Source organism: Gossypium hirsutum, chromosome D13, assembly GCF_007990345.1.
Source record: "Gossypium hirsutum isolate 1008001.06 chromosome D13, Gossypium_hirsutum_v2.1, whole genome shotgun sequence".
NCBI lineage: Eukaryota > Viridiplantae > Streptophyta > Magnoliopsida > Malvales > Malvaceae > Gossypium > Gossypium hirsutum.
Genome location: NC_053449.1, coordinates 37,731,897 through 37,756,087, shown reverse-complemented (window position 1 = coordinate 37,756,087; position 24,191 = coordinate 37,731,897). Strand labels below are relative to the sequence as shown.

The following is a 24,191-nucleotide window of genomic DNA, read 5'->3' as shown; positions in this document are numbered from 1 at the left end:
AATAAAAAATAATCGAAAAAGAAAAAAAAAGAAAACAGTAAGCCACCTTTAAAAAACTGCCAATCGTTCTCCCTTTTTTATTGATTCTTTTCTCCTTTTACAATGAAGGGAGAGACCTCTATTTATAGCTGAGCCTCCCCAAATCCAACGGTACAGATCAATTACATCAACGGGGAAGATTAAAGGGTATCTACAAATTAAATCTCTAAGATTACAAAATCATATCTTCTAAGATTACATATCATATCTAAGACTGCATATCATATTTAAGATTGCATATCATATCTAAGATTGCATATCCTCGAAGATTATATTTACATATATGAGTCCGGATTAAAATTGAGTATTACAGTGCAAACATACACTTTCGCCTCCATGAGAGCATTTGTTTTATGCTTTGTGAGGGCTCGCTCCCCGAACCATCACGATTACCTTGAATGATACGATCACCTCCTCTCGACCTAATTATCGTGCCCAACTAAACTCAGAATAACTACAAATACAATTTGGAAATGTTAAGAAATTTACCTTTAAATCACGATTATCCTTCTAAAAAATTTCAAATCCAAACGGTTCAATATTTAGGGTTAAGATAACCTCCTTTTAAAAAATTTCACACCTTGACAATTCTTGTGTCTGAGAATAAAAACATAATCAACTTTATACATCTGTACCTCTCCTCAAAACGTGGTGAAACGTATGACAATTTAAAAAGAAAAGTGTATGCGATAAGTTTCATTCTCAGATATTCCCCACTTCGCAAAGTCAAGTTCTCAAAAAAGTTACTTTATAATTGTTCTTTGAATTAAATAAGAGACAAATTGTTATGGTGTTCGTTAGTACCGACCTATTACCCGACTTGGACTGACCCATAGCCTACATAGCTTGCATCTTGGTTTCGCATGTGATGAGTTCGTATCCTTTCATGAATTTGTATAGGGTAGGTTCGCACCGCCGTGCGGGTGAACTCATACGTAGAGAACACGAATTAATCTTAGAATAGGATATGTGTTGACATAGATGAGAACTTATCTACGACGTTCCGTCTGATAATCTTATTATATAAATAGAGAAATTAAACACATGAAAACACTCAACAACCTAATTGTTAGAAATGCCGAACATATACCGTTCTCGTAGCCAAGAGAACATGCATGACGAAGTTGAGGTAGGAGCTTTTCACGAGAGTGAGCAAATAGCAGAGTATATATGTGCAGTCATTAAATTAAAAAAATAAATCTAAAAGCAGTTTATACCCCGCTAATTGTATTGTTTCCCCATAGGAGTTCAATCTTCTTTTGTACCTAAAAATGATGTTTGAATCCAACTGAATTAATTGATCGTTTGGGAATTGATCCAAACACTAATAAAAAATGTTCAGATCGAGAATTGAAAAAATCGCAATTGAACCGCAAATTGTAAACCGAAAAAACCAATAAAAATTGGTCGGACCGGTTTTTTAAAAAAACTGGACTGCTTCAAGTTGGGCAAGCCGGAAAAAGAAAAACTAACTCGAGACCCACCCAGGCAACCACCACTCTCGTCCCTCGTCCATTTGACCTCTCAGCCTCTCTCCACTCTCCAGTTGCCCATTTCCCTCCAGATCTGCTTCTGCGTTCAGTCACCGTCCCTGCTGAAAAATAGAAAATGAGAAAAAAGGATTGAGGCTTTGAGAAGTTGAAAGAGTTAAATGGTATAATATTTTAGGTTTTCTTACTTTATTTTGGTTATAGCCTGTGGGCCTAAAATAGATGGCTTACTAATAAATTATAACTTTAAAAGGCTAGCCCAAACTTCATGCATTTGTTTTTTTGAAGTATCTTTAATAATAATAAATCGATTGAATGAATGTAATCGAAAATGGATGGTTGATGTTATGAAGACATTGGTATGTAATGTAATCTCTGTTGTCTAAAATGAATATAATAAGTAGTAAAAACAGAAGTCATCAAATAAAAGACAGGAAGAGATGAACAAAAAGGCCGATTATAAAGAGATCAGATCCACCTAGAAATGACCGCCGTACAAAACAAGTCGACAAACACCACGTGGCATTGATTAAGTACCGACACTATCTTTTTCAAACGCGGTGTCAGCTCACAAGTCTTCCCAAGACGAGAAAAATTTACTCTTCAAAAGTCTTCTTCTCTTCTCACTTCGCTCCCTACACACAGCAATGGCAGAGATTGGGCAAAAGACTCTGCTTGACTCGGGATGGCTCGCCGCCAGATCCACCGACGTTCAACTCACCGGTACTCAGCTCACCACCACTTATCCCCCAACTAGCCCAACCTCTCCCTGGATGGAAGCTGTCGTTCCTGGAACGTAATAAACCTCCACTTGTGTATATATTTGTTCTGATTTTGTATATTTTGCATATACAGCATTCCATTTACTTCTGGTTTTGTTTAAATGTAGGCTGAGTTTTGCTGGATTGACTTGAGTTTTCTCTTGTTTTAATATGGATAGTAAATGCAAAGATTTGAGTGAGAAAATTGCTAGTTATGCATCACTTAATTTTGAAGGAAAATGAGAGAGTTATAACAACATTAGGATAATAAATCAAATTTCATAATTAGGTTCTGCTTGGTTGTTAGCTTTTTCAACTTTTTTTTTAATTAAAAAAATTGTAGTTTTGTTGATATAACGCCATAATTGTGGCTCTTTTTTATAAGGAAGCTAAAGGCAAGTGGCAAAAGAAACAAAAGGAATGTTCGTTTTTAGATCAATGTGCTTAAAAAATTTTCAATCCTTTTAATTATTTATCATTTTTATGGGTTGAAATTTGGACTATAACTGTCGGTTTTCGCTTAATAATGGAATCATTTGATGATTCTACATCTGCTTCTACGGTCCTATCAAATGCAAAAATGACCTTGCTCCTTGTCATGAAAAATATTATAGTTGAATTTGGATACAAAGTCAATTGTCTTGAATGGAGCTAGTATGTGAGTTCTCATCTTAATGGTTTGGATAAATTGTTCTTGATCGACAGTGTTTTGGCAACTCTAGTAGAGAACAAAGTTGTTGGTGATCCCTTTTACGGTTTGGAGAACGAGACGATCCTTGATATAGCTGATTCTGGAAGGGAGTACTACACATTCTGGTTTTTCACAAAATTCCAGTGTAAGCTGGTATGCAGTGTTTTGACATGAAATCTGTGAGGTTAAATATGAGTTTAAAACACTAAAATTTTTTGTTTTGGTTTGTATTGAGGTAGATGTTTAATTGGTCAGACTGTCTTCCCTAAATCTTGAAAATGTTATATGCAACTAACAAATGCTCTGTTCTGATTTACTTTATATTTTGCAGTCAGGAGCTCAGCATTTAGATCTGAATTTTCGTGCAATCAATTACTCTGCTGAGGTATACTTAAATGGGCACAAAAGGGTCCTCCCTAAAGGGATGTTTCGAAGACATTCCCTTGAAGTCACTGATATCCTAAATCCTGATGGTTCAAACTTGCTGGCTGTTCTTGTTCACCCTCCGGACCATCCTGGGAGCATTCCCCCTGTGGGTGGGCAAGGTGGGGATCATGAGGTAAATATCTTTGTTCAAACAAAGCTCATTAATTTGTTTTATCTCTAACAAAATGGTTTGAGGTTAAATTGTAGGCATTTAATAATGTGAGCAAAAACTGCGGCCTAATTGCTAACACCCTTTCTTGTCATCTTAGATTGGAAAAGATGTTGCCACACAATATGTTGAGGGCTGGGATTGGATAGCTCCAGTGAGGTGAACATATTATAACTTTGAAACTTCAGGGTTTTGTTTTGGTTTTCTTATTCTTGCTGATATTTGATTTTCTGATGAATAATGCGACTTGTCACAGTGTACTCTAACCGTATTCTATTATCTTGTCATCTATTATAGTGCATAGGGCAGGGAGAAAAACAATGCAGTTCTATTAGTATATAGAGGCTAATCAATGTAATTATATTACATTTTCTTTTTGGTATTCTATTATCTTGTCATCTATTATTGTATGTCTTAGAAGTTTTTGAATTGTCAGCTAGGATCCAACCTCTGTTTTCTAAAGCTGCAAAACTCGATATCTTAATATCTGACCTCTACTTGTCTCAGGGATCGGAACACTGGTATCTGGGATGAAGTCTCAATATCTGTTACCGGGGTAAGATTTATGCATAAGACTTAAAAACTTCGTTGTACTAGTGTTTATCTCGTATTAGTGTTGACTATTGAGCATGCATATTTCTGCACAATGCTGTAAATAATTTTCCTTCTAAGTACCGTCATTTGTAGCACTCAGTTTAGACCTAGATATCAGTTGCTGATGGTGCTTGTGTTTTCACTATCACTATTTTATGATACTTGGTAATTAAATCTAAATGCTGTTTGTTGATGCATTTGCTTTGGATACAGCCGGTGAAAATAATTGATCCACACTTAGTTTCTTCGTTTTTTGACCGTTACACAAGGGTATACTTGCATGCAACAACTGAATTGGAAAACAGAAGTTCTTGGGTTGCTGAATGTTCTTTAAATATCCAAGTGACAACAGAACTTGAAGGAAGTGTTTGCTTAATGGAGCATCTTAAGACTCAGCATGTTTCAATCCCTCCTAGAGCTCGTATTCAGTATACATTTCCTCAGGTCAGTGTTGGTAACTTTCTTATTTATTTTTGAATGTGTTTTGTTGCATCCTTGGTTGCATTGAAGTTAGTTCTTTGTCTTGGATAAACAGTTGCCTTTCCCCCCTCTATTGTTTATTTGTGTTTGACTTTTTGCATTTTGATATAGAGTAGTGACACATTTGAGAGAATATGGAGCAAGATTTGACCGAATTGGATCTCATCGAGAAATTTTAACCGCCCCTTTTATTTTCGTTAAGTAAATATATTGTTATTTAGAGGAAACTAAATGATAATTCCTCTGCAACAGCATCCTTTCTTTCTTTGCAACCTGAAATTGGATACCCACGGTTATGGTTCAAAGCATCCGTTCTTTTGCAAGTTGCCATTAAAATTTACTTGCAACACTTCTTGAAAATGCTTATGCTGTATATTGCAGCTTTTCTTCTACAAGCCCAACTTATGGTGGCCAAATGGAATGGGAAAGCAGTCTCTGTATAATGTCAGTATTACTGTTGATGTGAAGGGACACGGAGAATCTGATTCTTGGGGCCAACTATTTGGTTTTCGCAAAATTGAATCTCATATAGACAGTGCTACTGGAGGGAGGTATACTTCAGGAATCAACTTTGACTAATATTAAAAAATTGCGTTTAGAAATTCTATCTGTTTCATTACTGCCATCTTTTGACAGGTTGTTCAAGGTGAATGGACAGCCTATTTTTATCCGCGGTGGTAACTGGATATTGTCTGATTGCTTGCTTCTGCTTTCTAAGGAGCGTTATAAAACAGACATAAAATTTCATGCAGATATGAATCTGAACATGATTCGTTGTTGGGGTGGTGGGTTGGCCGAGAGGCCAGAATTTTATCATTATTGTGATGTTTATGGTTTGCTGGTAAAACTCTATTCTCTGTCTCTCTTTATATATATGTGTGTTTCTGCTCATTTTTTGGATGCAAGTACTATCATAGGCCTAATTTAGTGCTTACAAATTTTCCTTAGAGAGAACAAAATTTGTTGGTCGAAAAGAAGGATGAGAGTCAAGCATGTATAGGATTGTGAAGGTTATAAAGAATTAGGAACCATTTGGAAGGATGAGCTGCTGTTTTACGAATTTAAAAATCCTTCTGAAAGGAAGTGAAACTAGTTTGGGCAGCAGGTTTAATTAATCTAATGTGCCTGATTAACCTGGAAGTAACCAATTTATAATATTTGTAGGTATGGCAGGAGTTTTGGATTACTGGTGATGTTGATGGTAGAGGTGTCCCAGTATCAAATCCAAATGGCCCACTTGACCATGATCTTTTCATGCTATGTGCCAGAGATACTGTCAAGCTTTTAAGGAATCACCCTAGTCTTGCTCTCTGGGTTGGTGGCAACGAACAGGTTCCACCGGCTGATATCAACACGTCTCTCAAGAATGACCTGAAACTGCATCCATTTTTTGAGAGCCAGAGTGAAAATATAACGTCTGTGGAAGGATTGTCCACAGCATACAAGGACCCTAGTCAATATCTGGATGGCACACGTGTTTATATCCAAGGATCCATGTGGGATGGCTTTGCTAATGGAAAGGGAGGCTTTACTGATGGCCCTTATGAAATCCAGAATCCCGAAGACCCTTTTAAGGATAACTTTTACAAATATGGTTTCAACCCTGAGGTTGGTTCTGTAGGAATTCCAGTTGCAGCTACCATCAGAGCAACCATGCCTCGTGAAGGTTGGCAAATTCCATTGTTTAAGAAGCTTCCCAATGGTTACACTGAAGAAGTTCCAAATCCTATTTGGCAATACCACAAATATCTTCCTTACTCGAAACCTGGGAAGGTTCATGATCAGATTGAACTGTATGGAACCCCAGAGGATCTGGATGATTTTTGCTTGAAGGTATTACACGAAAATCTTTTCCTTTAATTGGGAATGCATTTGCGTTCTCTTTGATTTTAATGCTAACTTCCTTGCATAATCATCTCAGGCTCAACTTGTTAATTACATTCAGTATAGAGCTTTATTGGAGGGTTGGACATCCCGTATGTGGAGCAAATACACTGGAGTTTTGATTTGGAAGACGCAGAACCCATGGACAGGTCTTCGTGGTCAATTTTATGATCACCTGTTAGACCAGACAGCCGGTTTTTTTGGTTGTCGCTGTGCTGCGGAGCCAATCCATGTCCAGCTCAATCTTGCTACATATTTTATAGAGGTAAAGTGCTGGGAAGTAAATGCTACAAATTGGTATGGTTGTATTTATTAGTGCAATCAGCGATTCAACAGAAAGTTCTGGTTTTCCTCCATTTTCATGAACAGGTTGTCAATACTACTGCCGAGGAATTGTCAAATGTCGCTATAGAAGCATCAGTGTGGGATCTTGAAGGAGCTTGTCCGTATTACAAAGTTTTTGATAAGCTTTCCTTGCCACCGAAGAAAGTAGTTTCCATTAGTGAGATGAAGTATCCAAAGTCAAAAAACCCGAAGCCAGTGTTCTTTCTCCTTCTTAAACTCTACCACGTTTCAAATTACAGCATTGTATCCCGAAACTTTTACTGGTTACATGTTTCTGGTGGAGATTACAAGCTGCTGGAACCATACAGGAACAAGAGAATACCTCTTAAGATAACATCAAAGACATTCATCAAAGGTTCCTCGTATGAAGTTGAAATGAAGGTGCTAAACAAATCGAAGAAACCTGATCCCAAAACTTTAACCTACAAGAACAATTTTGCTGTCAGAAACGATGATTCAGATTTTGATATGACTTCACTCAAACCTATACCAGACACCAGAACTGATCTGAAACAGCCAACGGGTTTGTTTCAGAGACTATATAGACAATTTTCAAGAGAAAGTGATGGTTTAAGAGTTGCAGAGATAAATGGAAGTGATGGAGGAGTTGCTTTCTTCCTTAATTTCTCGGTTCATGGTGCAAAGCTGGAACATGAAGAAGGAGAAGACAGTCGAATACTTCCGGTTCATTACTCGGATAACTATTTTTCATTAGTACCAGGTGAAGAGATGTCAATTAAGATATCATTCAAGGTCCCTCCAGGTGTGTCTCCAAGAGTAACACTTAGAGGCTGGAATTACCATCATGGAGTGCACACTGTTCTTTAACTTGATTGAATGATTCTGGTTACTCGGTATCTCATATTTGGAGAAAGAAACCCATTTCTGATTTGTTATATCTAAAATTCTTTTTCAAGTTGTGTTATTTTTTGCATTTATTTCATATTGATGCACTAGTCACCGTATTATTATACATCATTTAAATATGATTACACAAATCTGGAGTTTATTATGATATTTCCATTTTTTTTACATTTTTTTAATTATATATTTTTATCTTTTTGATTTTTTTTTTGAAATTTTCATCTTTTTTTTTGGATTTGGCCATGTAAATTTTTAGCATAATTTAATTTTATTTTCATTAAAAATTACTTGCCATGTCATCATATTTATTGACGTGGCATCCTAATCAGTGAAAATTGTCACGCACAGTCAGCAAACATTTTTGACCGTTAATGATTTAATGGTTTCCACCCAAAAATGATCTATTTGAATAAATTTACAAAAGAAAGGGTGTAATCGAAAAACAATTAGGGTGAAATTAAAAAGAAAATAGAACATTGAGGATAAAATTTGCAATTAAGCCGAAAAAAAGTATCAAGCATTTAAGGCAAAGCCCAATTTGTGCCCATTGCGTTGCTTCTCTCCCAACGCAAAATGAAACAGATAGTAACATATTTCTATCACTGACCCGTTTCAAATTTATTGGATGAAATCCCAATGGATTTTCACATCACTAATTCCCCAAATTCCTTCATGTTTCTCTTCTATCCTCTTCCCATTCAAAACCCCAAAACTCTACCAATTCCCATCTTCAAATCTCCCCAAACTTGTTCTCAACCATTTGGACTTAAGCCTCCTTTTATCCCTCTCTGGGAAACAAGGATTCTTCCTTCTGGGTTCCTCTATCCACGCTTCCTTCATCAAAAACCCTGAAAATATTTACCCAATTGAAGATTTTAAGGATTCCAATAATGCTCTTGTTGTTTGGAATTCTCTCCTCGGAATGTACTCAAGATGTGGCACTTTAACTGATTTGACCAAGCTGTTTGATGAAATGCCAATGAGAGATACCATTTAGTGGAACACGATGGTGTCTGGGTTTTTAAGGAATGGGAAGTTTGATGAGGGCTTCGCATACTTCAAACAGATGAGAAAATCTGGTATTTGTTGGTTTGATCAAGCGACTTTGACTACTATTTTATCAGCTTGCGACAGAGTAAAGTTTTATCATGTCGTTAAGATGATGCATGGATTAGTATTTTCGAACGGATATGAAAAAGAAATTAGTGTAGGGAATTCTTTGATTACTTCATATTTTAGATGTGGATGTTTGAGTTCGGGGAGGCAGGTTTTTGATGAGATGTTTGAAAGGAATGTTATTACTTGGACAGCTATGATCTCCAGCTTGGTGCAAAATGAACTGTATGAAGAAAGCTTGGAATTGTTTAATCAAATGCGTTCGGGGCCTGTGTGTCCAAATTCTTTAACTTATTTAAGCTCATTGATGGCATGTTCTGGTTTGCAAGCACTAACGGGAGGGCGTCAAATTCATAGTCTTTTATGGAAGTTAGGGATCCAGTCCGAAGTCTGCATCGAGAGTTCACTAATGGACATGTATTCTAAATGTGGGCAAGTGAATGATGCATGGAAAATTTTTGAATCTGCACAAGATCTTGATGAGGTTTCGATGACGGTAATCCTTATGGGTTTGGCACAAAATGGGTTCAAGGAAGAAGCTAAAAGGTTTTTTATGAAATTGTTCGAGTCAGGTATTGAAATTGATCCTAATATGTTGTCAGCAGTTTTAGGGGTATTCAGTGAGGATACTTCATTGAGTTTGGGTAAGCAGATTCATTCATTAAGCATTAAAAGAAATTTTGGTTTCAACTCTTATGTTAATAATGGGCTCATCAACATGTATTCCAAATGTGGAGATTTAGAGGAGTCAGCCAAAGTCTTCAGTCGAATGTCTCAAAGGAACTCAATTTCGTGGAACTCTATGATTGCAGCTTTTGCTCGTCATGGGGATGGCTGTAGAGCACTACAATTATACGAGGAAATGAGATCAGATGGAATAGCACCAACCGACATTACATTCCTCTCTTTGCTTCATGCTTGTAGCCATGTGGGCTTAGTCGAAAAGGGTATGGAACTCTTGAAGTCGATGACTGATGTTTATGGAATTATTCCCAGGGCAGAACACTATGCTTGTGTTGTTGACATGTTAGGCCGGGCAGGGCTCCTCAATGAAGCTAAGACATTCATTGAGGGATTGCCTGTTAAAGCTGACATGCTTGTTTGGCAAGCATTGCTTGGTGCCTGTAGCATTCGTGGTGATCCTGAAATAGGGAAATATGCAGCTAATCAGCTGATTTTGGAAACACCTGAAAGCCCAGTGCCATATGTATCAATGGCAAACATATATTCTTCTCGAGGAAAGTGGAAAGAACGAGCAAGGACCATTAAGAGAATGAAGGAAATTGGGGTGTCGAAAGAAATTGGTATAAGTTGGATAGAGATTGAAAAGGAAGTCCACAGCTTTGTTGTGCAAGATAGAATGCATCCACAAGCAGAGCTTATGTATGGGATTCTGGAAGAGCTATTGGAACTCATGTTGGAAGAAGGCTATGTGCCAGGCAATGTTACTCCGACTGAGTGTCAGACATAGGTATATGTCTGACACGATATATTCAAAATTTCCAAGATTTATATATATTTGGAGGGAACTTGGAGGATATGTCCAAATATGCATTGGATATAGGTGCCGGACATGGGTACTTCAAGAGAAATGAAGAGTCGGAGCAACTCAGGTTCCAGGTAAGATGTTTATTCTCAGTTGTTTTCCCTTAATAGAGAAACCTGTTGAATGCCATATGTTCTGAACTTTTTGGATGTTTTATCTTCAATTTGGTCTTGAATAACTCATGAGTATACCTTTATTGTTTTAATAGAAAAGAAAGCTTTAAAATGATCGTTAGTGAATTCTTTTGGTCATGATCGTCTTTGATCTATCAGAATTGCTTGAAGCAAACTGTTTAAACATAAAACATTTCAGAAATTACGTTCACTGTAACTTCAATTGCTTGAAGTGAACATGCCCGTGTTGGATACGTACCTATATCTGACATTCACATCCAAATGTGAGTAACGTAGGGCAAAACAACTGTGTAAACATAAACTGGAGACTATATTAAAAAGAAATAGCATAGAGATCGATGGGGGATTAAGTATTATATTTTATTGTATTGAAAGAATTCTATAACTACTTTTACAGAGGTTTGTGGGATAAGTTGAAGCCTTGTTCCACACTTTCAAAATCTTACATAAAATCTAAAAAAAAAAAAAACACACCAAATACATACTATTTTGCATTAGAAAGAAAAAATAAAGACATAAATTCTTCTGATTTTCCCTTCAAGAATTTGGCACTTACCCTTTCTCAAGCACCAAGATTGTACTGTCGAGGATCTGTTACACCAATCTTCCAATGTTCATCAGGTTGTTTAAGGCTCCTAGCTATCCATCTCCACTTCTTTAATCTCCAATTCATGTGCTCTGTTAGGCCACAATATGGTTGCAGTGTATCAGGCATTTCATCATACACTTGCCACCATTTCTCATGAGCTTTATCACTTGCAAACCTCAGCATTCCTTCCTTGTCCCAATTACAATCATAATCCCTGTAACACATCCATGGCTTCAACCCCAGAAAATGTAGGACCGAAATCTCATCCAGGATCTTTTCCTGACGCCTGCCATCTTCCCCTTCGAAATCCTTGAGGAAATTCACCTGAGAAGGCAACCTATGCCACCATGTAAAGACTTCATTCAACCACCCTTGATAACTGCCATTGTATGAATCCATTTCCAAAACTTTAACCATCAAATCTTCAAACACACACAATGATGGCTCTATCACCATCACCCCAGAATTAAACAAGGTTTTATCATTTGGTGCAGCTGATAGTTGAGGAAAAACGAATAGCCAATCAATGTTGTTGAAAACTAGAACATCTGCATCAATGAAAACAACTTTATCATACCATGTTAGCATCCATATTCTAAGAGGACTGAAATTCCATTCATTGAATGAATCTTTGTCAGCAAAGGGGCTTCGGATTCCATTGATCAGCCGGGTGTCCCAACCAGCAGCTTTTAAACCCACTAAGGATTCGGGGGTTATATTTTCATCATGAAGAAGAATTAAATCTCGAGTCGAATTGGTTCGGATTATGCTTTGAGCCAAAGCAACGGCACCACAAACATAATCTTTGGATGTGTGAAGAACTGTTGCATAGGCTTCCCTTTGCTGGAACGCACTGTATTTTAGCATTTTTAGCCTTTCATGATCTGCTGAATGGTATCTCCATGCTTCTTTACCTGAATATCACCAAATAAAATTTTCAAAACATATTTGTTACATCAAGTTTGAAATCCAATTTTGTTGTTTTTAACTCCACAAGCTGGGGTGACAAATATGGGTTAAAATATTAAGAATTAATTAATTGCACCAGACATCCTCAAACTATGAATTTCATTCTAAATTGGTCTTTAAACTTTAAAATATTCTAATTACATCCTCAAACTGTTGATGTCATACTCATAAGTTCCCTCCATTACTAAAATTGTTAAATCGACCATTAAATGAGATATCGGATTTTATGGCATAATTTAAAATAAAAATTTTAAAGAAAAAGTTGTAAAAATGGATGTTGTAGAAATTTTTTTTCTTTAAATTTTTCATTTTAAATTATGTCATAATAAGATTTTACATGCTATTTAATGGTTAAATTAACAATTTCAATAATGGAAGGATATGGTTGATATTAAACCACTTTAAAATGTTTTGAAGTTTAGGGACCAATTTAGAATGAAGACTATAGTTTAAGGATGTCTGGTATAATTAACTCAAAATATAAATATAAGAAAGAAATAATAACGGAAGATCTCAAAATTAATAAAAAATTTCGAAGTATAACAATTAATTTAAATTCCACATAAAAAAGGCACTTTTTCAAAATTTAACATCATCTCACTATAAAATAAAAAAAATTAAAATTCAAAATATCATTATTAAAATTATTCTTATTTTATAACTTATGGAATTCCAATAGGATAATGTTTTCTAAAAAAAAATTATTTATCCAAACATGAACAAATTCAAAAGAGATATAAATAGTCAAATTCTATATTTAAATTTCATTTTAAAGAAGTGATTTTTTAATTTCTCTCATAATTTATTATTTCATTTAATACTAAGGATGATAATAGAGTAAGGCGGGAGTAGATGTTATTAAGGGTGGGTTTGGATGGGCGATTGGGTGCGGTGCGGTGCGTTTAACTTATTTTTTGTCTCACGCTACAATATCGCTACAGTATCTAATCTCACCGCCACTACTGTTTTTACACTAACCGCAGGTAAACACACCGCTCATCCAAACTCACCCTAAATCTACTACTACTCTACAGTTGACATGTTTTGCTTTACCACTTAACCCACTTTATTATAGATGTATAATCTTAAAAATTACTATCATCTTCATGAATAGTGGATGCATTCAATCTCAGCCCACATCGTTTTGTTTAAATTTAATTTTTGCTATTTTTTTTAACCTTTTTAAAGGTAAGTAAATGTTTAAACATGTTTAAACATAAGTTTTAAAATAAATTAAACATAAAACATGGATTTTTCTATAACAAAGATAATATTGTAATTTCATATAGTGAAGTGGGGTAAAAATTACCATAACTGTTTCATACCTATTCTCAGAACAAAATCTATCCCACCTAGCCCACATCCACTTTCCAAAAGCAAAAAAAAAAATCAACTCCAATCAAAGTAAATTTACTCGAAATTTGTGGAGTGATTAGGATTTTGCCACAAACTTTTTTTTCCATAAAAATACCTTAAACTTCAAAATATCATTTTTTATTAGAATATATATTATTTTATATTACTAATAATTATTTATAAATTTTTACAAATATATTTTTATATTATTTATTTTTAACATTATTATTTTTTAATAAATTTTATAATTCCTGAAATTCAAGTAACTTAAATTTTTCCAAGATGATTATTTATCTAGAAAATCTAATTACAATTACTAATATTTTGAATTGAAAAAATTAGTGTTGGAATTTGTTGAATGATCAAATTTATGCAAGATATTTTTTTTCGTGTGTTGGTTACATTAATTAATTTACAAGGAAGGAAACTTAAACCCATTAATTTATGAGTTTATTTACCAAATGCTTAAATAAATTAATTATCATTTTATTAAAAAATATATTTAATGCATTAATTTTACTGAATTACAAAAAAAAACACTACATTTTCTTTTAAAAAATAGTTATTATCATTTCCTTCTAGAATTGCCACTCCTAAACAAAAATTCAAAATTTTCAATCAAAAAAAAGTAGTTTGAAATTTTACTAAATTTGATTAGTACAAACATTGTGGTCAATGTAGGGAGATGTAGGTTCGAGTGTACTGAAACGTATTATTTTTTCATTTATGAGTTAGGGAGGGGTTATAAGTAATTTTTATAATTAGATTATTCAAAAAAAAATCTGCTTACCAGTAATGTCATGAATACCTTCCAAAAATTTAAAAAAGAAAAAGAAAAAAGAATTGTGTGTCTATTTTGGTAAAACAATTGTAAGCCTCCCTCCAAATCATTGAATTAAAACGGATTGTAAGCACCATTCAAAATTTAAACATTATTTTGTTTTAGGCCCTCTCAAGAAGTGTATGTGAAAATCAGACTGGACTGAATTGAAAATATTGGAAAAATTCAACTTGAAGAATAAAAAAATTGAAAAAGGAAAAGAAAAAAAAAAAGAAGAAGAGTAAAATACCAGTTTCACCGTATGGCTGTGCAAGTTGGCAAGAGCCTGGAGGCATAAGCATGGTTTGTTTAAGCCTCCTTAACTCAGGCTTATACACCCTATGATCCTCCACTTTCCTCAACAGATCTTCGCATCTGAATATCTCCTGCACCGGCCCACAGCTCCCCACAAAGACCGCGTACACCGCCCGTTTTACCTCCGGCGTCACCCACCCACTCTCTACCAATATATTCGCCACCACCAAATTCACTTGAAGCAAAAACACATCCCTCATCCCGCTTTTCCCGCTCCACCCTTTGCATGGCAGCTTCGCCACCACCACGTCCAGATCCTGGTACTTCTCCAGGGCTGGCATCGGAATCTCCGGACAATTCTGCTGGTTTTCATCGATCCGGAAGGGGAAAAAATCCTCCCATTTTCTCTTCTTGGAAACACGATCGAAGCGAACGTGGACGGTACTAACAACTGAACCGGGTAGTTGATATTGGATTTCTTCATTGGAATTGATATTAACTAAACCGATTTTAATCTCCTTCTTACCATTAATGTCTTCTTGAAGAAGATCGAGGTTTCTGAAGCGTTGGTTGGAGGGAGGGGGATTGTGTTTAAAAGCATCGATGATGTTGTGATTTGATCTGGAAAATACAAGGAAAATGATCAAGGATAAAGAGAGAAGTGTGATTGAGAGAGTGAAGGATATTTGGTTGCAATGGAAGGGTTTGGAAGCCATTTTTGGAGTATTGATTCAATTCTTAGAACGTTGAATGGGAAGAACCGAAGAAGAGACATTGAAGGGAAATATAACACGTGCATGGTTTTATTTACGTGGCAGTTCATTTTTATTTAAAACCTTACCTGCTTTCTCATTTTTACTTACTTTGGAAATATCTTTATGGTTTATAAATTTGTTGCCAAATACATTCATGCATTTTTGTCCGTTAAGATTTTGGGGATTTTACGAATTAAGTTTTATGCTTCCACGTTTTCATTGTTATTTTGATGTATTCATCATTTGATTGTAATTGCATTTATAATTTATTTAGGATTTTATTTTTATCAAGTTTCAAGCTGTAGTTAAAGCTTTTCTTTGACATTATGGAGAATTTAAATTTTAGTATTTTTTTTTACTTCCCATGATTTTTTTATTTGATTTAACATCTACACTTCATAATAAAAGGAATTCGTTAACAAAAGTCTCTTTTAACACCTGTTTATTATAGACATCTATTATTTCAAAACATTAAGGATTTGTTTGGACTACACAAAGTAGTTGAATTAAAATGTAAATTATTAGGATAGTAATTATATTATCTTGTAATTATAAAAAAAATTGTAATTCCCTAAACGTGTTTAGTTAATAGAGTATAATTATATCATAATTCCACATATCATGTTTGATAGGACAAAATTGTAATTACATCATTTATATTTTTAAAAAATTATCAATACAATAAAATTTTTTAAACAAGTAACAAAAATCAAAATCAAATCATTATATAAAATATATTAATCCAATAAAGTAATTGGTAATATGATTATTAATAAAAATAATAAGAAAAATAAGCATCATATAAAATAAACATTCCTTTTTATTTTTTTATACATTATAAAAAACAATATTATTAATTTTGTCTTAATTCTAAAACTTTAAAAAATATATAAATACATAAATAATTTAAAATATATATATAAAATAAAAATATGGTTTTTGACACTGGAGCACAATGATCCGGTGTATAGTTGGCAATGGAGTTCCAGAAATGGCAGCTGAAGTAGCAAGGTTGTTGACACTGTCTTTGATATGATTACAAGTGTAAGAATGAGACAAGAGAAACATCATTTTCAATGTAGATACCTAAGTTTGATAAGACTAAGCAAGAATAAGGTTTTTGACTAAAAAATGTGATGGGGTGGTCATCTTGAGATAGAACGGCGCCAATGCCCGATGCATCTGTTTCCAAAGTGAAGGGCTTAGAAAAATACGAAAGCTGGAGTAAGGGGGCTTAGGCCAACAATTTTTGCAATTTGGAGAAAGCCAAGCCTATTGCAGACATCCAAACAAAAGCATCCTTATTAACTAGATCCGTCAATAGGCTCACTATCGTTGCATAATGTTGGATAAAACGCCGGTAATATCCAGCCAGGCCCAAGAAAGCGCGCATGTATTTAACTATTGTGGGAGTGGGCCAGCTGACAATTGTCTCAATTTTGTCTGGGTCAATCACAACACCTTATGCTGAAATAATATGGCGCAAGTAGCCCACAATGTTTTGTCCAAATAAGCATTTGGACTGTTTTACTACCAATTGGTGAGAACGCAAAAGCTAGAAAACCTGTTGAAGATGGTCCAGATGCAGGGCCCAAGTTGCATTGTATATCAATATGTCGTCGAAGAAGACAAGAACAAATTGTCGGAGAAATGGTCGGAAAACCTCGTTTATCAGTGCTTGAAAGGTAGAGGGTGCGTTTGTAAGACCAAACGACATTACCAAGAATTCGTAATGCCTGTCGTGAGTTTGAAAAGCCGTTTTAAATTTATCACTAGCACGAATTCAAATTTGATGGTATCTGGCTAAGAGGTCTAAGTTGGAAAAATATCGAGTTCTATGCAATTTGTCAAATAATTCATATATTGGTGGAATAGAAAAATGGTCACAAATCATAACAGCGTTTAGAACATGGTAGTCCACACAAAAACGCCAAGTACTGTCTTTTTTACGGATTAAAATAACCGAAGATGAAAATAGATTGGTGCTAGTTTTGATAATCCTATCGTTGAACATTTTTGTAACCAGTTTTTCCATCTCTTTTTTTTTAAAGTGAAAATATCTATAGGGACGTACCTGAACCGGATTTGTGTTGGGTAGTAAGTGAATTGCGTGGTCATGATTTCGAGATGGTGGTAAACCTTGGGGTTTAGTGAAAATATCCGAGAAGTCTTCTAGAATAGAAGCAATATCGGTTGGATAGGAAGAAACTGACCCATTGGAGGTGGGTATCACTTCTGACCGATAAAATTCAGCAATGGCATGTGTTGAAGACAATCGGCGCAAGGCATTGTACTGGATAGATTGAGCCATAGGGAATCGATCTCCTTACCAACACACTTTGTGACCTTTATACGTAAACTGGAAAATCAAAGTTGCATAATTTGTAATCATTGGTCCCAAAGTAGCTAACCACTCAATGCCTGAGACTATATCCCACCCTTGTAACAATAAAACATAGAAATCCACAGAAATTTTTGGCCCTGAACAATGAGTGGCACCTTTTGATTGATGTTAGAACAAATCAGACGATCGCCATTTCCAACCAATACAGAAAATTGAGCAGTCGTTTCAATTAGAAGTCGGAGATAACTGGAGAATATTGTTTATCTTCATCAAACAAAAGCAATTGAGGTTTTGATTTGCACTTTTTATCCCAAGTGTATTTCTCATTGCAATGATAACAAATGCCTTGTGCCTGGCGTTAAGCCGCTTCTGATGGTGAAAGCCGGTGAAAGGGAAAATTAGCACCGCTCGAAAGTGAAGCGAGGTTCTGGGTCGACGAAGACAGTGAAGAAGATGCTTTCATCAGCGGGTGTAGTTTAAGTGTGGAAAGAAGTGGTTTGCTCGTGCCCAAGGAAGGTTGAACGAAGTCTTTTTCCAAGACAAGCCGTTGTTCATGAAGATGGGCCAGCCCAATGCCATCTTCTAACTCTGTGGGCCTATAGATCAATACAGCCATCTTGATATCGGATCGAAGGCCCGAAATGAAATATTGGACCAGAAATAACGGAGGCAAAAACATAGTATGGTTGGTAATAGCCTCAAAGCGTGCTCTATAGTCTTGAACCGTGGAAGTTTTTTGCAATTTGACAAGCTATCCTTCTGGTGAGTCCAGTTCACAAGATCAAAAACGCTTGATAAAAACCATTGTAAAGTGAATCCATCTGGAAAGTTGTTTATTTCTATACATCCAATCAAACTACTCCACGATATCATCATTAAGATAGAATGAAGCAGTGGTAAACCGATCATGTTCCTAGATATTGTAAAAAGTAAAATAATGTTCTGCCTGCAAAACCCAGCGATTTGGATTCGTACCTGAAAACTGAGCAAACTGAATCAGTGCGGGCTTGTGGGAGCCAATGGAAGAAGAGCCAGTTGGTTGTGACGCGATATGTGGCCATGTTTTGGGAGGTAAATCCATGGAAACAACTGGCAGACGAGTCAAGATTTCTTGTAACATCTGGTGTTAAGAAGCAAAGGGTTTAGTAAGACTATCAACATCTTTGCGGAGCTGTGTATGCGATTCTTGGGCGACTTTGACATTTTCATCGAGTAACTTGAGTTGGTACCATACTTCATTTTGGCCAATGGTCAATTAAAGCACCAATGTTGTGTACTGATATCCCTGCAACAGAATCTAACAACTTCTAAAACAAGGAGAGGAGAAATTGATGGAAGACGGTGATGAAATTCCCTTTCAGTGAAATAAGCCAACAATGCATTAAAAGAATTTAAGGTGAAAATAGAAAACAAATTCCAATTGACAATAAACATATTGCAGCCATTATCCTTCTATTTTTCTTATAGTACCCTTCCAGCCATTATGCTATTGCTTTCGTGGACTACATGACAAAATTCTTGAATTTTTGAGGAAGCTTTCTTTGACGTGTGGCCCTAACAATTTCGGATAGAGGCTCGGTCTAGTTCCCTGGTTTAATAGCCATGGGTTCATTCATAACAGTTAAGTTTGATATGACTAAATAAAAAGAAGGTAATGTTAAAGGAAAGTGCTAGAATAATAAAATTATCTCTTCTTCTAGTGCTACCTCCATTATCAGAAGTGGGCAGAAGCTGCTCTTACATAATATTGGTGATGTTGCAGTATAAATACCCCATTCAGAAGAATGGATAATGCATTAAGCTTTGAGCAATGGAAGCTGCAATGAAATTGATGTGTGTTGTGGGATTGCTTGTGCTTGTAAGCATTGTGGGGCTATAACAAAAAAGGGAATGTGGAAATCATCACATGATAATGAAGATGATCTTGTGTGCCGAGACGACACAAGACGAGAAAGATTTGGTTTCCGCCGCTTGTTGTACCCTGTAAGATACTATGCAAAATTATGTATGAACAAAAAATAAACTATAGTGTAATTCTTTAATCTCTATTCCTTATCTTTGAATGAACACACTGATGAGGTTATATACATATGAGAATAACAGCTCCTAACCAACTACTTAACAGACTTGATAACAAACTAACCACCTTAACAATATTATTGTTTAACAGTCACCCAGCTTCTCGATGGGTAAGACCTGGAATAAATTTCGAAAGCGAGTAAACAAAGAGACAGATAATGGTTTAGTAAGAATATCGAAGACTTAATCACAGGCTGGCACTTCATCGACAACAAGAGACCCATTAGCCACCTTTTTACGGACAAAAAATAAGTCAAGTTCAACATGTTTGAATTTGGAATGCAATACTGGATTAGCTGTGACAGCAACCGCACTTGAATTATCACACCAAACTGTAGGAGGATCAGCTGAACAGATTTGTAACTCTTGTAACAGAGATACTAACCATGTAATATCACTAGAAACCACAGCTAGACTTCTATACTCAGCCTCTGCCATCGATCGAGACACAACTTGTTGTTTCTTAGAACACAATGAAACATGTGTATTGCCAAAATAGACACAAAACCATGTCGTAGACCGTCGATCATCAAAATCAAGACCCCAGTTGGCATCAGCATATCCAACCAAAGATAGCCTGTCGGATTGTCGAAACACCAGCCTATGAGTAATAGTACCATGCAAATATCTCAGGATATGTTTTAAGGCTATCAAATGAACTGTAGTAGGTGCATGTATGAATTGACAGACACGATTGACAGCATAGGCAATATCCGATTGAGTTAGAACCACATACTAAAGAGCACCTGCCAGACTTCTGTATTCAGTAGGATCGACAAGCCTATCACCATCATCTTTAAACAAAGTCGACGAATTAACCATTGGTGTATGAATACTCTTTGTATTAGCCAGAGAAATCCTGTCAAGAAGATCTTGAATGTATTTGTGTTGACATAAAGGAAGACTACCAGTGGAAGATCGACGGACCTCAATCCCTAAAAAATAGTGAAGCTCACCTATATCTTTTAGAGAGAACTTGTTATGTAGTGGCTGAACAAAGCAATTTATTTCATCAGTTGAACTGCCAGTAATAACAATATCATCCACATGGACCAAGATATAAACAGTGGACATGGATGAAACTTTAACAATAAGAAATTTCTTTAATGTTTCAAACCAGACACGAAGAGCTTGCTGTAATCCATATAAAGCTTTCGTCAGACGGTACACCAATGGCTCACCATTTGGACCATATTGAACATATCCTGGAGGCTGCTGCATGAACACTTTATCAGTTAAGTCTCCATTTAAAAAGGCATTGTTTACATCGAGTTGATGAAGTTTCCAACCATTAGTCATAGCAATAGACAAAATGGTTTGAATAGTAGCAGGTTTGACCATTGGGATAAACGTTTCTCTGAATTCACAACCAGGAACCTAAGAGCATCCCTTTGCAGCCAACCATGCTTTCCGACGACTAATCGACCCATTAGGATTCTTTTTTATTTTGAAAAGCCATTTGCATCCAATTGCTTTCCGGATAGGAGGTAGAAAAACCAGTTCCCAGGTAGAGTTGGCCATTAAAGCATCAAACTCAGCTTGAACTGCAAATTTCTATTTTGTACGAGCAAGAGATTCCTCAACAAATCGAGGCTCAAAATCTACAACATCGATTGACAAAGCTTTAAGCTTAAAAATTCCCGCCTTAAACTGAGTAACCATAGCATGAGTATTTCCTGTATGAAGAGAAGAAGCAATTGGAGACACACTAGATGGACTAGCTTCTGTAGACGAACTCGAAAAACAAAGCTCCCTTATTTATTTTCACATTCAGCCTGTGAACCAATTGAGACGAACCTGCTGGGATGACACATATCAGATAACTCAACCGGAATAGATGAGTCAGCAATGCAACCTAAACTAGGAGGCAGAGATACAATCGGTGACGGAATAGTTGTGTTGCTGGGTTCTGCAGTAGGCTTAACAGAAGAAATTCTAACAACAGAAAAGTACGTGGGAGAACGAGAAGACGTCTGAGCAGTGGGAAGTACAGATGAATGAAATAGAAACTGACGTTCATCAAACATAACATGATGAGAAATAACTACCTTACTCTCTGGTGTGAGACAATGATAACCCTTATACTAAGAGCTATATCCCAAATACGTACATGGTTGTGAGCGAAAATCTAGTTTGTGTTTGAAAAAAGGACGTAAATATTGGAAGCAACAACAACCAAACACCCTTAAGTGATCATACGTAGGCTCACGACCATAAAGATTCTGATACGGAGACCGACCTTTCCAGACCGGGGTGGGCAATCGATTAATAAGATGCACAGCACTACAGAATGCATAGCCCCAATAATTCATAGGTGGATTAGCCTGAGCCAAAAGTGTAAGACCAGTTTCCACATTGTGCCTGTGTTTTTGCTCAGCAACACCATTTTGTTCTAAAGTATGAAAGTAGGAAAGACAATGCAAAATCCCATGACTAGCTAGAACTGAAGCAAAAGCACGAAACTCACCTCCCTAATCACTTTGAATTTCTTAATAGTCTTCCCAAGTTGAGTGCTGACTATCTTCTGAAACTGAAGAAAAAAATCAACTGCTTGAGATTTATGTTTAATCAGATAAATCCAGGTAAACCGACTACACATATCAATAAACAAAATATAATACAGATTACTGCCACAGTCAATAGAAGCTGGTCCCCACAAATCAGAGACAACCAATTCAAACAACTCTATATATTCAGTGGTAGAGTGTGAAAAGGGCAACTTATGTGATTTCCGTTTTTGACAAGCAACACGAACATTATCAAGACATTTTTTATTTGAAACAATTGTACACTTATTTAGTACAAGTTTAACAACTTCAGAAGAAGGGTGACCAACCCTTTTATGCCACGGTGAAAAGACATCATCACCATCCAACTGACAATCTTGAACCTCAGTGTTGCTAATAGAGGGAATCGGATCAGAAAGAATAGATGAATCGACCTAAAATTGATAGAGACCATTACGAACTTGGCCCCGCAGTAAAATTTCCTGTGTCTGGATGTCTTTAACAACATAATAAGAGGGGTGAAATTCAAAAAATACATTGTTGTCAACAGCAAATTGAGAATCAAACATAAGATTTTTCTGAATACTCGGCACGCACAAAACATTAGAAATGTGTAATAACTTCTTCTTTGTTGGGAGAACAGTATCCCTAATAAACGAAATTTTAGTGGGAGCCCCATTTCCCATTAAAAGTGAAGAAGTACCTATGTATGGTGTAAAGGCATTCAAATCAGATGCATTCTGACATACATGATGAGTGGCCCCTGAATCTGGATACCATGATGAGGTTCCTATTGGCATGGGAGCACATGTGTTAGTATTACCAAAATTGGAATCATACTGTGTGGCATTCGAAAAATCAGATGCATGAAAATCAGGGGTTCGTGGTAGCCCAACACACTGTGAGGAATCAAAATCAAAAACACGTACTCGTGGTTTAGTCCGCCATGGAACTTGATAAGTATTATTGGGCATAGAGCCTTCAAGATCAACACAATTAGCATTAGGCCCAAGTGAAGGCCTAAGTGAACAGAGTCCAAAATTTTAGCTAGCATTGGACTGCCCACTGTTCAGCCCATTATTTTGGCCACTAACAGGCTCAAGAGATGGACCTGCATTCGGCCCAATTTTTGGTCCATTATCCTGTCCACTAACAAGCTAAAAAATTGACCTGTATTAGGCCCAAATTTCAACTCACTCTGATGCCCAAAACTCTGACCTGCATTTGATCCAGAACACGGTCCACACGGACGCTTAAAAATCTGGCATGTATTTGGACCTACATGAGCCGACCTATACGTCAGAGTAGAAGGCCCAACACGGCCAACGAATTGCTGACCCAAGTCACACCCCAGCTGACTCTGCGCATTATGCCCAATAGAAAAACCATAAAAATCAAATGGGCCACCATCAGATCCAAACCCAATTGCACATTCGATTATATTAGGGTAACGATAGAAAGCAGAGGTAGCCCTAGCTTGCGGCAGATACCAACTCTGATTTTCAAACTGTGTGCAGCCTCTCAAAAAATTCTCTCCAGAACCAGAACCACCATAAACACCACCTTGTAGCCCTTGACCACTATATGTAAAAGAGGAAACTCGCACCGTGTTGGAAGCATTTAGGTCGTCGTAAGTGCAATTAAAGCGATAGCAACAGCGCTGTGCCAAATGACCGAACCTGTTGTAGATCTAACACTGCACTCTCGACCAAAAACCACGCCCACGCAAACGTCCTCCATGTACATCGCGCGACAAATCTGAGTCAGCCACCGCAGCAACCAAAAGTGGTTCAACAAAATGAGCTTGCATCGGAACCTCACGCACTAGTCGCATCTATCGAATCTCAAACTCTAAGAGAACGTCGACTAAACGCTGAAAAGGAAGAGACTCCGTCGAGAATGAGGCCAAAGTCAACACAGCATCAAAGTCCGACGAGAGGCCAGCCAAAACAACTTCTACCTCTGACACTACCGATCC

The 24,191-nt window shown here is 36.4% G+C and overlaps 3 protein-coding genes and 1 long non-coding RNA gene across 5 annotated transcripts; 2 read left to right on the top strand and 2 right to left on the bottom strand.

The window, feature by feature from the left end:
* Positions 1-1,236: 1,236 nt before the first annotated feature.
* Positions 1,237-1,677, bottom strand: LOC121225444 (uncharacterized). Its single transcript, XR_005923326.1, has 2 exons — positions 1,524-1,677; positions 1,237-1,304 (listed from the first exon to the last, which is right to left on the bottom strand). It is a non-coding gene; the product is annotated as an uncharacterized lncRNA (long non-coding RNA).
* Positions 1,678-2,092: 415 nt separating this feature from the next.
* On the top strand, positions 2,093-7,877 carry LOC107920199 (mannosylglycoprotein endo-beta-mannosidase-like). 2 transcript variants are annotated; one of them, NM_001327169.2, is made up of 11 exons: positions 2,093-2,325; positions 2,996-3,134; positions 3,313-3,540; positions 3,677-3,735; positions 4,084-4,132; positions 4,384-4,614; positions 5,032-5,201; positions 5,287-5,491; positions 5,815-6,483; positions 6,572-6,799; positions 6,904-7,877. In NM_001327169.2, exons 1-11 carry the CDS (start codon positions 2,177-2,179, stop codon positions 7,705-7,707), a joined length of 2,931 nt encoding a protein of 976 aa, NP_001314098.1. In that variant the 5' UTR covers positions 2,093-2,176; the 3' UTR covers positions 7,708-7,877. The 2 variants fall into 2 exon arrangements, with proteins under 2 accessions (NP_001314098.1, XP_016705256.2); XM_016849767.2 differs by lacking the exon at positions 2,093-2,325 and having other exon boundaries at positions 2,996-3,126; positions 6,904-7,804.
* Positions 7,878-8,283: 406 nt separating this feature from the next.
* Positions 8,284-12,086, top strand: LOC107918402 (pentatricopeptide repeat-containing protein At3g05340-like). The gene is made up of 2 exons (XM_041109744.1): positions 8,284-10,479; positions 11,767-12,086. Exon 1 carries the CDS (start codon positions 8,750-8,752, stop codon positions 10,328-10,330), a length of 1,581 nt encoding a protein of 526 aa, XP_040965678.1. The 5' UTR covers positions 8,284-8,749; the 3' UTR covers positions 10,331-10,479; positions 11,767-12,086.
* Positions 11,102-15,285, bottom strand: LOC107919311 (putative UDP-glucuronate:xylan alpha-glucuronosyltransferase 4). The gene is made up of 2 exons (XM_016848792.2): positions 14,524-15,285; positions 11,102-12,042 (listed from the first exon to the last, which is right to left on the bottom strand). Exons 1-2 carry the CDS (start codon positions 15,242-15,244, stop codon positions 11,102-11,104), a joined length of 1,662 nt encoding a protein of 553 aa, XP_016704281.1. The 5' UTR covers positions 15,245-15,285.
* Between the last annotated feature and the right edge of the window lie 8,906 nt (positions 15,286-24,191).

Excerpts from the sequence above, each read along its gene's own strand:
- LOC107920199 (NM_001327169.2), top strand. The coding sequence starts at position 2,177 with ATGGCAGAGATTGGGCAAAAGACTCTGCTTGACTCGGGATGGCTCGCC. Across the intron at positions 3,736-4,083 it reads GATTGGATAGCTCCAGTGAG|GGATCGGAACACTGGTATCT; the intron begins GTGAACATATTA and ends TACTTGTCTCAG. Across the intron at positions 4,133-4,383 it reads TCTCAATATCTGTTACCGGG|CCGGTGAAAATAATTGATCC; the intron begins GTAAGATTTATG and ends CTTTGGATACAG.
- LOC107918402 (XM_041109744.1), top strand. The coding sequence starts at position 8,750 with ATGGTGTCTGGGTTTTTAAGGAATGGGAAGTTTGATGAGGGCTTCGCA.
- LOC107919311 (XM_016848792.2), bottom strand. The coding sequence starts at position 15,244 with ATGGCTTCCAAACCCTTCCATTGCAACCAAATATCCTTCACTCTCTCA. Across the intron at positions 12,043-14,523 it reads ACAGCCATACGGTGAAACTG|GTAAAGAAGCATGGAGATAC; the intron begins GTATTTTACTCT and ends GGTGATATTCAG.